Source organism: Mustela erminea, chromosome 9 (assembly GCF_009829155.1).
Source record: "Mustela erminea isolate mMusErm1 chromosome 9, mMusErm1.Pri, whole genome shotgun sequence".
In the NCBI taxonomy this organism is placed as follows: Eukaryota; Metazoa; Chordata; class Mammalia; order Carnivora; family Mustelidae; genus Mustela; species Mustela erminea.
This window is the reverse complement of record NC_045622.1, coordinates 14,221,693-14,233,438: the sequence shown is the minus strand read 5'-3', so window position 1 is coordinate 14,233,438 and position 11,746 is coordinate 14,221,693. Positions and strand designations below refer to the sequence as shown.

The 11,746-nt window shown below is 44.3% G+C and overlaps 1 protein-coding gene across 1 annotated transcript in view; it reads left to right on the top strand.

Moving 5' to 3' along the window:
• The first annotated feature begins 1,073 nt into the window (after positions 1 to 1,073).
• SMIM35 (small integral membrane protein 35) overlaps positions 1,074 to 11,746 on the top strand; it is a 101,785-nt gene continuing 91,112 nt past the window's right edge. Inside the window, exons 1-2 of the mRNA XM_032358057.1 lie at positions 1,074 to 1,239; positions 1,440 to 1,607. Coding sequence (XP_032213948.1) covers positions 1,074 to 1,239; positions 1,440 to 1,607 — 334 coding nt within the window. The remainder of the gene's footprint in view (positions 1,240 to 1,439; positions 1,608 to 11,746) is intronic.

Here is an 11,746-nt window from a genome sequence, read left to right as displayed (position 1 = left end):
CCCAGGCGCCCCGGGTTCCTGTTTTATTGCTTGCCAGTTGTAACTGGGGCAAGTTCCTTTACTTCCCTGAGCCCCAGTCTCCATGTCTAAAATATTACCTGCCTAGGTAGGATCACACATGGAAAATGTCGAAGAATGTGTGGCCTGTTCCCAGGCATTCAAGTTATATTAGTGCTGATTCCTTTTCTGGAGAAGTTGGAAAGCCAACTTTTTAATACTGGCATCCCTGGCAGGCCTCCCTGGACTGCTGACCTTGACAATGATCCCAGTACCACTAAATGCCATCGCATCCCCTTCCCTGGGCCCCCTGCCCCAGGATAACATCTGGAAACAGCTGAAATCGGCTTCAAATGAACAAGGACAGCCTTGGAGAGGAAGAGCACTGGACTAATACCACCTGGTGACGTAGCACCCTGGGCTTTGCTTGGCTGGTCCCTCCAGCCGGCTGTTCTAGGGCACAGGCTATGTGGTGGTAGGGGAGGAAAGGAGTTTTGGCTTATTATACATCAGGAACGACCCCACCCATGCCCATTTCATATCATCGATCTCAAATGAGCATGGATTACTCAGACACTCTTGCTTTCAGAAGGGTTTCTGGAACTGGGGATATGTATGAACGTCTTCAGGCCAGCAAGAGTGGAGGCTACTATGCCTGCCTATTTCCTCTCACACCTGAAACCGTTTGATCAGCAAACCTCATCAGTTCCATGTTCCCAACAGGTCCTGAACTCAGTCACCTGTGAGGCCGTCATCGGTAGGATCTGGAAGCCGGCCCATGCGCTCTCACCCGGATTCCCTCAGTACCTTCCCTCCCTGCTCTGCCTACTTCTGCCCAAGCCCGTTCTCAGTCTGGTCTCTTGAGCGGTTCCTTCAAAACAAAACGAGATGATGTCATCTGTGCTTCCAGACAAGACAGAGACTTGGGGACCGTGTACCTCTGAACCTCAAACACCTACGGAAGTAGAGAGACTAGACGATACTGTGGCTTTCAGATGTAGGACCCCAGGGATGGGGGGAGGACGGTGATTCCTGAAAGGGACAGACAAGTGAGGTAGCCCTTCTCGGTAGGCCGAATGCACAGCCTGAAGAGGATTTCCAGGCCGCGGTGCAGGGAGGGGCCCGGCTATGGCCGGCGACTCTCTGAGTTGATGAGAAAGAAACTGGAAGGTGAAGGCAATTCGCATTCCCAGGGCCTGACACCGGCCCAGGGTCCTCGCGAGTCTTCAGCTGACGCCGATAGTGCGTGTGGCAGGAGACCACGTGACGCCGGAAGCGCCACCGGAAGAGCATGGCGGGGGGGATCCGAGGGCTGACAGGGCAGCCTTTCGCCTAGGGCTGATCTCGCCGCCCTCCTGAGGCAGCCTCCTTTGAACACCCTGCCCGTGGGAACGAATGAGACAAAGTTGGTGGCGGTGTTCCTACTCCGGGCCTGGTGTGAGCGCCGGGGACTGGTCTGGCCTGGACACCCCTTCTCTGGCGGCTCTTCTTCAGCTTCGGGTGGTTTCCTCGTGCGCACGTCTCTGGGAGCAGGCGAGAAGCTGCGGGGTTCCCTCTGCGGGTCCCCCGAATTCTCCCTGTGAAACTCGCTGTGCCCCGGGACTTGGAAGGTGAGCCCTCCCGGCCTTGTAGCCCCGTCTCTGGTGTTGCCAGCCTCTCTGTCCCGTCCCGTCCTGTCCTGTCTCGTCCTGTCACAGATGTGGGGCGCGTGGCATGTTTGTCTGCCCTCAGATCTCTTCCCCGGGCTCCCTCGTGTCCTGGGTCCGAAAGCCCTTCTGTCCCCAGTTTTTGAGTTGTTTCAGATGGGAGAGTGAATTTACTGTCCATCTTCTGTCGGGAGAGATGGATGAAACTTCCAGTCGCATAGAAACCTGGACACACATGTTTGTAGAAGCTTCGTTTGTCACTGCCGAAAAAGAAAACACCCTGCTTGTCCTTGAGCTGGTGAATGGCTGGACCATCCGTCCTGTGGCTTACCTCTCGGTGGTGAAAAGCTCTGTGTGCCCGTATGGATGCATGATGCTGAGTGAGAGAAGGCTGACTGGAGAAAGTACCTACTGTATTGTCCCACTTCTGTGCCGTCCTGGGAAAGGCAGCCCTATAGGGATGGAAAACAGATGAGTGGTTGATGGGGGCTGGAGGAGGGCATGGGGAAGGCTCAAAAGGGCAAGAGAGGCTTTTGGAGGGTGATGGAGCTGTGGTTGCTTGCTTGTACATGGTTGTCAAAATTGGTAGAACTCTACACTAAAGATGATGAATTTTATTGTACGAAAGGATGTCTTAAAAAATTACAAAAAATTAGATGGTACTCTTTTTGGTCAGAACCTTCCAGTTTGTCTTACTCATTCCTCATAATAGCACAGAAGACCTTATTGTTCTGCTCCCGCTGCCCCCCCCCCCCCGCTTTTTTCCCTCAAGATTTTACTTATTTATTTGAAAGACTGAGCAGGGCAGGTCGGGGAGGGAGAGGGAGAAACAGACTCCCTGCTAAGGGGGGAGCCCAATGTGGGGCTGGATCCCAGGACCCTGGGATAATGACCTGAATGGAAAGCAGATGCTTAACCAACTGCGCCACCCAGGCACTCCCCTGTTGCCCCTTTGATATCTTCTTTTTTCTGCTGACTCATAGTCTGGTTGTTCTCCTTTCTGAGGCTCAAAACAATCAGGGGTGTCTGGGTGGCGGGGGTGCCTGGGTGGCTCAGTGGGTTAAGCCTCTGAGCCTTTGGCTCAGGTCATGATCTAACGGTCCTGGGATCAAGCCTCGCATCAGGCTCTCTGCTCAGCGGGGAGCCTGCTTCCCCCTCTCTCTCTGCCTGCCTCTCTGCCTACTTGTGATCTCTCTGTCAAATAAATAAATAAAATCTTGAAAAAATAAACCACCAATCAGCCTTCTCTGGTCTCAGGACCTTTGCACATGCTCCCCCACCCCTCACAGGTGTCATTCTTCTAATCATGTCTCTGGTCAAATGTCATCTTTTCAGAGATTTCCCTGGCTGTCGTATCTACAGTAACATCTCCCACCACTGGAGATATTTTTTCTTCATCCTGCTTTATTTCAAAGCATTTATCTCTAGCAGACCTATATTTATTTCGTTTATTGTGTATCTGGGATGTAAATTTCATGGGAATAAGGGCTATTTCTATTCTCTGGGGAAATCTAGATCCCACGCCCTTTCCCCCCACCCCTTTCCTTAAAGGGATGGGATCTATAGAGGCCCCGGGTCTCTAAGGATGTACTAGTCCTGTCCAGACGGAGGGCAGCCCCCTGGGACCAGAGTGAACTTTGAGGTCAGTCGTCTGAGTGCGTGACAAGGTAGAGCACCTGTAGATGACTTTCAGGTGGGGCATGGGAGGGGCAGGAGTTCAGGGCCGTGTGTGGTTGCAGACCAGCAGCATGAGCAGCACCAGTCAGCTTCTTAGGAAGAATTTCAGGCCCCACCTCCAATCTACTGAAGCAGAATTTGCTCTCTAGCAAGTTTCCCAGGTGATTTTTGTGCATATCCCACAAGTACTGGTCTCAAACTACAGGCTGGTGCGGGTCCCTGGCCTGAACCTGGTTTTCATCCTGGCACTGCCTGCCCATTAGAAAAGCAAAGCTTTGTCTTGCCCATTGTTCTCCCTCATCTTTAGCCCGAACCAGGTAGTGTGGAGACTGCTGGAAACAGTCAGGAGAACCCCCAACCCTGTATAGTAAAGACGCAGGCTAACACAGATCGAATCCCTAGGGTCCCAAGTCACCTTCCTGCAACATATCCAAGTCTCATTCTATTCCTGGAAGGCAAATATAATTGTCCCCGTTTTACCTGAGACAAAAGCAAAGCACTGAGAAGTTAAAAAACAAAAAACCTGAAAAAAATTCCCATAGATATAACTCTTAGGTAGCAGAGCTAGAATTTAAACCCCGTGCATTTTGTGAAACAAGTAGACAACCATTTATGGATATTTGTAAATATTAATATGCCAGTCACTACCATACCCTGCGTGCTTGCTGGCTGGGCCCTTCTCCGAGTCCTTTACGTGTATTCAGCCATTTAACCCTCAGGGCACCCCTGTGAGGGAAGACCTGCTATTGTTAGTCCCATTTTATAGATGAGGAAATGGAGACCAAGAGATGTTCTGTATTTGTAAAGAGTCTGGAAAGATACATATTCAGCAGAGATCAGTGGTTGCCTCTGAGGAGGGAGGTCAGGGATTGAAGGGAGAACTTCGACTCTTTACTTTAAATCTTCAGCATTGTTTAGAACTAGGTAATCCATTCACAATAAACACTCACTCTGAGTTTTAAGTCAAGGTGTGCCTGCCTCTAGAGCCCAGATCTTTGCTACCAAGCCATCTTGGTCTTGTCCTTTCTACTTCCCGTTCTGTCTCCTCACACTGTCCTCGGAGCACGGGACTTCTCCCTGCCCTGCCTTTGTTCCAGCTGATCCCCGCCCCCCCCTCCCAGCTGGATTTGCCTTATTCAGCTGCTAGTTCCATTTCAGATGCCTCTTTCCATAGCATTTACACACACCTGGGTTACAGTGCTCCTGTATGTACAGTGCTCTAACATCACGTTAGAGTTCTCCTCTGAGCTGCCCCACTGCCTTGATGCGCTGGGCTGCACCTCCCTCTCCCAGCCCCTCTCCTGGTACTTGGCCCAGGTTCACACTCAGGGCCCAGTCACGCTTCCTGGGATGGCTTGCTTCCACAGGAGGGCTCTCATGCAGCTGCAAGAGCCAGGCCCCTGCTCTGGCTTTGGGCTCATCTCTCTGGCATACAGCTTCCTTCCTTCCTTGCAGAAGAGGAAAGAATCTTCTCTACCCACCAATCTCTTCTCCACATCCTCTCTTCCAGAGATGAGGAAGTTCTGCTGTGAGAATCTGTGTTAGCTGTGGTATAATTTCTGGCTCCCTCTTGCCCTACCAATGCAGTCACTTAGGCTCTAACTGTGCAATGCAAAAGTAGGCCTGTCTCTGCACATGCTGAGGTTAGCTGCTGAATGTCACCCTAGAACATTCTATGAATATATACGCGTATATAGCTATATCTTTCTATATGTGTATATGGTTATATTTTTCATTAATGTTCTATTTTAAGTAAACTTTGTAATTTCCTTTCTGACCTACGGATTATTTAGATGTCTTTTATATTTGTATTTTATTTTTTTATTTTTTGTAAAAGGTTTTATTTATTCATTTAACAGAGAGGAAGAGTTCAAGCAGGGAGAGCAGCAGGCAGAGTGGGAGGGAGAAGCAGGCTCTCTGCTGAGCCAGAAGCTGGATGTGGGACTCAATCCCAAGACTCTGGGATCACAACCTGAGCTGACGGCAGCTGCTTAACGATCTGAGCCACCCAGGTGTCCCTACATTTGTATTTTATATTTTATTTTTATTTTTAAAAGATTTTATTTGAGAGCATGCGCGCAAGCATGTGCACGTGTGTGAGAGCCAGCATGGCGGAGGGAGGAGCAGAGGCAGAGGGAGCAGCGGACTCCCCGCTGAGTGCGGAGTCTGATGGGGGACTCAATCCCATGACCTGAGATCAGTACCTGAGCTGAACTCAGACATTTAACCAACGGAACCACCCACGTGTCCCTATTTTATATTTAAAAAATTGTTGTTTGCTATTGCCTTTAATAGCATTACAGTCAGAGTGCTGAATCTTAGCCTAGGTTTCTTAGAAAACTTGTCTAAATTAAAAATACAACTTAACGCTTTTTCATGTGGTTCTATTGCAGGGAAGCAGGAGTCAGGGGAAAGGGCTGTGAGGCAGGGAGAGGGAGAAAGCCAGCACAAGGTGCAGGACTCCTGAGCTGACCACAGCTCCATCAGCTGAATCACAGGACTGTCCCTGGGGAACTAGGGCTTCTCTGAATAGTTCTACCCGGGGAAGAAGGATGAGTAATTTATCTGCCGGCTCCGTCCCGTCTCCTGTCTTCCATTATTCAACGTTTGTCCTATAGATAATAATTTTCATGTTACGTTACTCAGCCTTTCCAGGCAGCCCGGGGGATGCCAGAGTGCTGTGGGGGCAGACTGCTGACTCTGGGTGCTGGGGCTACTGTGGCTCCCACCGTGGTAGGCGTGATGAAGACCACCCAAGGCAGAGCCTGGCCCTGGCTCCAGGTGGGGGGTGGGGTGGGACTGGTATGTTAGAATGATGGCAGTTACTGGGGCTTTAGAACCACGGAAATGAAAGGGGCCAGAGCTGGGTCCATGCAAGACAGGAAGCCAGGCTTAGACACGGGAGTTTGGGGGTTGTAGGCAAGGCTGGGTTAGAAATTGATGGGAGCACAAAAGTGGGTCTGATGGGTGCCCATATTACTTTTGAAATGTGTTGAGACTTTCTTTACGGTCTTACATAGTTGACTTTACAGATGTGCTTGAGAAGGATATTCATCTTCTAAGTGTTGAGTGCAAGATTCTATACCTGTTTGTTAAGCATGCTAATCATATTATTGAATCTTCTCTATTTTACTGATATTTTACCTGCTTGACGTAAATCAGTACTTGAGAGAAGTATGCTGCAGTCTTCCTCTGTGATGGTGGTTTTATCAATTTCTCCTTGTAGTTCTGTTAGTTTTTAGGGCTATTTTATATTCTGTTCATATAAGAAAAACCTATTTATTGAGAAACATTTCATTTTTTAAAAAAGATTTTATTTATTTGACAGAGAGAGAGAGAGAGATCACAAGTAGGCAGAGAGGCAGGCAGAGAAAGGAGGAAGCAGGCTCCCTGCTGAGCAGAGAGCCCAATGTGGGGCTCGATCCCAGGACCCTGAGATCATGACCTGAGCCGAAGGCAGCGGCTTAACCCACTGAGCCACCCAGGTGCCCCCGAGAAACATTTCAAATATACAGAGAAGTAGAAAGTATAGTAAACATCACTTCAATTTCTCACTTGACATTTTGTCATATCTGCTTCAACTGTTGTATTTTTCTTGAAGTAAATTACACCTTCATGTCATTTTATCCCAAATATTTCTGCATGCATGTCTAAAATTAAGGATATTTTTATAAAGTATGATATCATTGTCACATATAATGAATGGTTTCTTACTATCATTTAATCCCCATATCCTATTCACATTTCCCCAGTTGCCTCTTTGCCCAGATGTCTTTCGCTGTTAATTTGTTGAATTCAAGAGACAATCAAGGAACTCGTATTTGGTTGTTATGCCTCTTAAGTGCCTTTCATGACATTGACCTATGGCAGAGATTGGGTCACCTGTGTGGTTGAACGTCCCACCTTCTGAATTTATCTGTTAATTTCCAAGTGGTGTCATTTAACTCATTCCTCTAAAGTATATATTTCCTATAAGCTGGAAATTAGATGTAGAGGTGTAAAATAAGCATTTTTGATAAGGAGTCTTGAGGTAGTGCAATCTGAGGCATTCTTATTCACATCGGGAGGCATGCAGTGTCTTGTCATTCCACTGTTAGTGGGCAGAGTGATGTCAGCCTGATTCCTTGATTTTAACGTTAGAGTTTCCTCTTGAGATTAGCAAGGAATCTGTGGGGTGATACTTGGGCATTAAGGAAGTACCCAGTTCTCCACAAACCTTTCACTTAATGCTTTTCACCTCCATTGATGATTCTTGCCTGAATCCATTGTTTCTTTTAAAAAATTTTTTTATTTGATTTTAATTTTAATTAACATATAATGTATTATTTGTTCCAGGGGTATGGGACTGTGATTCCTCAGACTTAACACAATTCACAGCACTCTCCATGGCACATACCCTCCCCAGTGCCTATCACCCAGCCACTCCATCACTCCCACCACCCTCTCCTCCAGGAACCCTCAGTTTGTTTCCTGAGATTGATTCTTTTATGGTTTTTCTCTCTCTGGTTTCATCTTGTTTCATTTTTTCCTCCCTTCCTGTATGATCTTCTGTCTTGTTTCTCACATTCTTCATATCAGCGAGATCATGTGATAATTGCCTTTCTCTGATTGACTTATTTAGCTCAGCATAATAGCCTCTAATTCCATCCTTGTCATTGCAAATGACAAGATTTTTTTTTATGGCTGCCTAATATTCATATATATATATATATATATATGTGGGTATATATGGATATATATCCATATGGATAAAGAAGATGTGATATATATATCATATATATATGATATATATATATTCCGTATATATATTTCCATAGTTTGGGCATTGTGGACATTTCTGCTATAAACATTGGGGTGCACATGCCCCTTCAGAGCACTACATTTGTATCTTTAGGGTAAATACCCAGTAGTGCACTTGCTGGGTTGTAGGGTAGCTCTATTTTCAACTTACTGAGGAACCTCCCTACTGTTTTCCAGAGTGGCTGCACCAGCTTGCATTCCCACCAACAGTGTAGGAGGGTTCCCTTTTCTCTGCATCCTTGCCAATGCCTGTTGTTTCCTGACTGGTTAATTTTAGCCATTTTGGCTGGTGTGAGGTGGTATCTCATTGTGGTTTTGATTTGTATTTCCCTGGTGCTGAGTGATGTTGAACACTTTTCCATGTGTGTGTTAAGCCATTTGGATGTCTTCTGTGCAGAAATGTCTGTTCATATCTTCTGCCGATTTCTTTACTGGTTTATTTGTTCTTTGAGGGTTGAGTTTATAAGTTCTTTATAGATTTTGCATACTAGCCCTTTATCTGATATGTCATTTGCAAACATCTTCTACCCTTCTGTTGGTTGTCTTTTGGTTTTGTTGACTGTTTCCTTTGCTGTGCAAAAGCTTTTTATGTTGATGAAGTTCCAGTAGTTCATTTTTGCCCTTGCTTCCCTTGCCTTTGGCGATGTTTCTAGGAAGAAGTTGCTGTGACTGAGGTCAAAGAGGTTGCTGCTTTTGTTCCCCTCAAGGATTTGGATGGATTCCTGTCTCACATTGAGGTCTTTCATCCATTTTGAGTCTATTTTTGTGTGTGGTGTAAGGAAATGGTCCAGGTTCATTCTTCTACATGTTGCTGTCCAATTTTCCCAGCACCATTTGTTGAAGAGACTGTCTTTTTTCCATTGGACATTCTTTCCTGCTTTGTTGAAGATTAGTTGACCATAGAGTTGAGGGTCCATTTCTGGGCTCTCTATTCTGTTGCATTGATCTATGTGTCTGTTTTTGTGCCAGTACCATACTGTCTTGATGATTACAGCTTTGTAATAGAGCTTTAAGTCTGGAATTGTGATGCCGCCAGCTTTGGTTTTCTTTTTCAACATTCCTGTGCTATTCGGGGTCTTTTCTGGTTCTATATAAATTTTAGGATTATTTGTTCCATTTCTTTGAAAAAAGTTGATAGTATTTTGATAGGGATTGTATTAAATGTGCATATTGCTGTAGGTAGCATAGACATTTTCACAATATTTGTTCTTCCAGTCCATGAACATGGAACATTTTCCATTTCTTTGTGTTTTCCTTAATCTCTTTTTTTTTAAAGATTTTATTTATTCATTTGACAGAGAGAGAGAGATCACAAGTAGGCAGAGAGGAAGGCAGAGAGAGAAAAAGGAGGGAAGCAGGATCCCTGCTGAGCAGAGAGACCGATGCAGGGCTTGATCCCAGGACCCTGGGACCATGACCTGAGCTGAAGGCAGAGGCTTTAATCCACTGAGCCACCCAGGCACCATTCCTCAGTTTCTTTCATGAGTGTTCTACAGTTTTCTGAGTACAGATACTTTGCTTCTTTGGTTGGATTTATTCCTAGGTATCTTATGGTTTGGGGGGCTATTGTAAATGGGATCGACTCCTTAATTTCTCTTTCTTCTGCCTTGTATAGAAATGCAATTGATTTCTGTGCATTGATTTTATATCCTAACACTTTACTGAATTCCTATATGAGTTCTAGCAGTTCTGGAATGGAGTCTTTTGGGTTTTCTACATAAAGTATCATATGATCTGCAAAGAGTGAGAGCTTGACTTCTCCTTTGCCGATTTGGATGCCTTTTATTTCTTTTTGTTGTCTGATTGCTGAGGCTAGGACTTCTAGTACTATGTTGAATAGCAGTGGTGATAGTGGACATCCCTGCCTTGTTCCTGACCTTATGGCAAAACCTCTCAATTTTTCCCCGTTGAGAATGATGTTTGCTGTGGGTTTTTCATAGATGGCTTTGATGATATTGAGGTATGTACCCTCTATCCCTCCACTGTGAAGAGTTTTGATCAAGAAAGGATGCTGTACTTTGTCAAATGCTTTTTCTGCATCTATTTAAAGTATCATATAGTTCTTGTTCTTTCTTTTATTAATGTATTGTGTTACATTGATTTGTAGATGTTGAACCAAACTTGCAGCCCAGGAATAAGTCCCACTTGGTTGTGGTGAATAATCCTTTTAATGAACTGTTGGATCCAATTGGCTAGTATTTTGGTGAGAATTTTTGCATCCATGTTCATCAGGGATATTGGACTGTAATTCTCCTTTTTGATGGGGTCTTTGGTTTTGGGACCAAGGTGATGTTGGCCTCATATAATAAGCTTGGAGGTTTTCCTTCCATTTTTATTTTTTGGAACAGTTTCAGGAGAATAAGTATTTATTCTTCTTTAAATGTTTGGTAGAATTCCCCTGGGAAGCCATCTGGCCCTGGGCTCTTTGTTGGGAGGTTTTTGATTACTGCTTCAATTTCCTTACTGGTTATGGGTCTGTTCAGGTTTTCTGTTTCTTCCTCATTCAATTTTGGTAGTTTATCCCTCTCTAGGAATGCATCCATTTCTTCCAGATTGTCTAATTTGCTGGAGTATAGTTGCTCATAATATGTTCTTATAATTGTTTGTATTTCTTTGGTGTTGGTTGTGATCTCTCCTGTCTCTGAATCTATTATTTCAATAGAAGTTGCAAATTTTCTGTCATTCACTGATCTTGATTAGATCTTGATTAGCTTTTTTTTTTTTATCTTGATTACATTTTTTGTGTGTATAAAGAAGAGCTTCCCCTCACCACCTCAAGCCACCTTTTTACCTGGAGGTAGATTTCTATGGTGAAGGAGAATGATGATTCCCCCCACCCCCCTTTGAATGCTATTTCAGAATAAGGTCTTGGTTTGACAGCCAACTCTATTGGTGACAAAGGGATTGTATTTTTTTCCTTTCTTTTTTTCTTTTTGTTTATAGGTCTTAACTTACTCTATCTTCCTGGTGAATTGATCCTTTTGTGACTATCTTTTGACTCTCTTTATCCTAAAATCAGTTTTGTCTTTTTGTCCTACATCCCTATTTTAAAAAAATATTACATAGCTTTTCCAGCTTAAATTTGGTAAAGTGCTTGTGTTCTAGATCTTTTTTATTTTAATTTTTAATGGTTCCCTAACCTAATGTTTTGGGTTTGTCTTTTATAAACAACACATAGCTTGATTTTACATTTTTATCCAACTTGATTAACTCTATATATTAGTTGGTGAGTTTAACATGATTATTGATAACTTTTATTTTTACCATCTTTGTAGATTTTATTCCATTTTTCTGTGCTTTCTCTTTTTCAGTCTCCTCCTCCTCCCTCTGAGATTGTGTTATTTTCTGTTTGCTTTTCCTTAGTGTATTTTTTATTTTTATTATCTTGGGAGATAAACACTCTATTTCCATTAGAAATGGAAATGGGTGGTTACTCTTCTGACCACTTAAAATATAGTACATACACTTTCTGTAACCTAGCTTTATTCAATATTTAAACTTCTTGAACAATTTCAGAACTTTAGACTATTTTAACTCCACCCATCCCCTCCTGACTCACATGGTATTGTTATCCTGTATTTTAGTTAGGTTTTAAAAAATGAACCCACAAAATAGATGCTATTTTA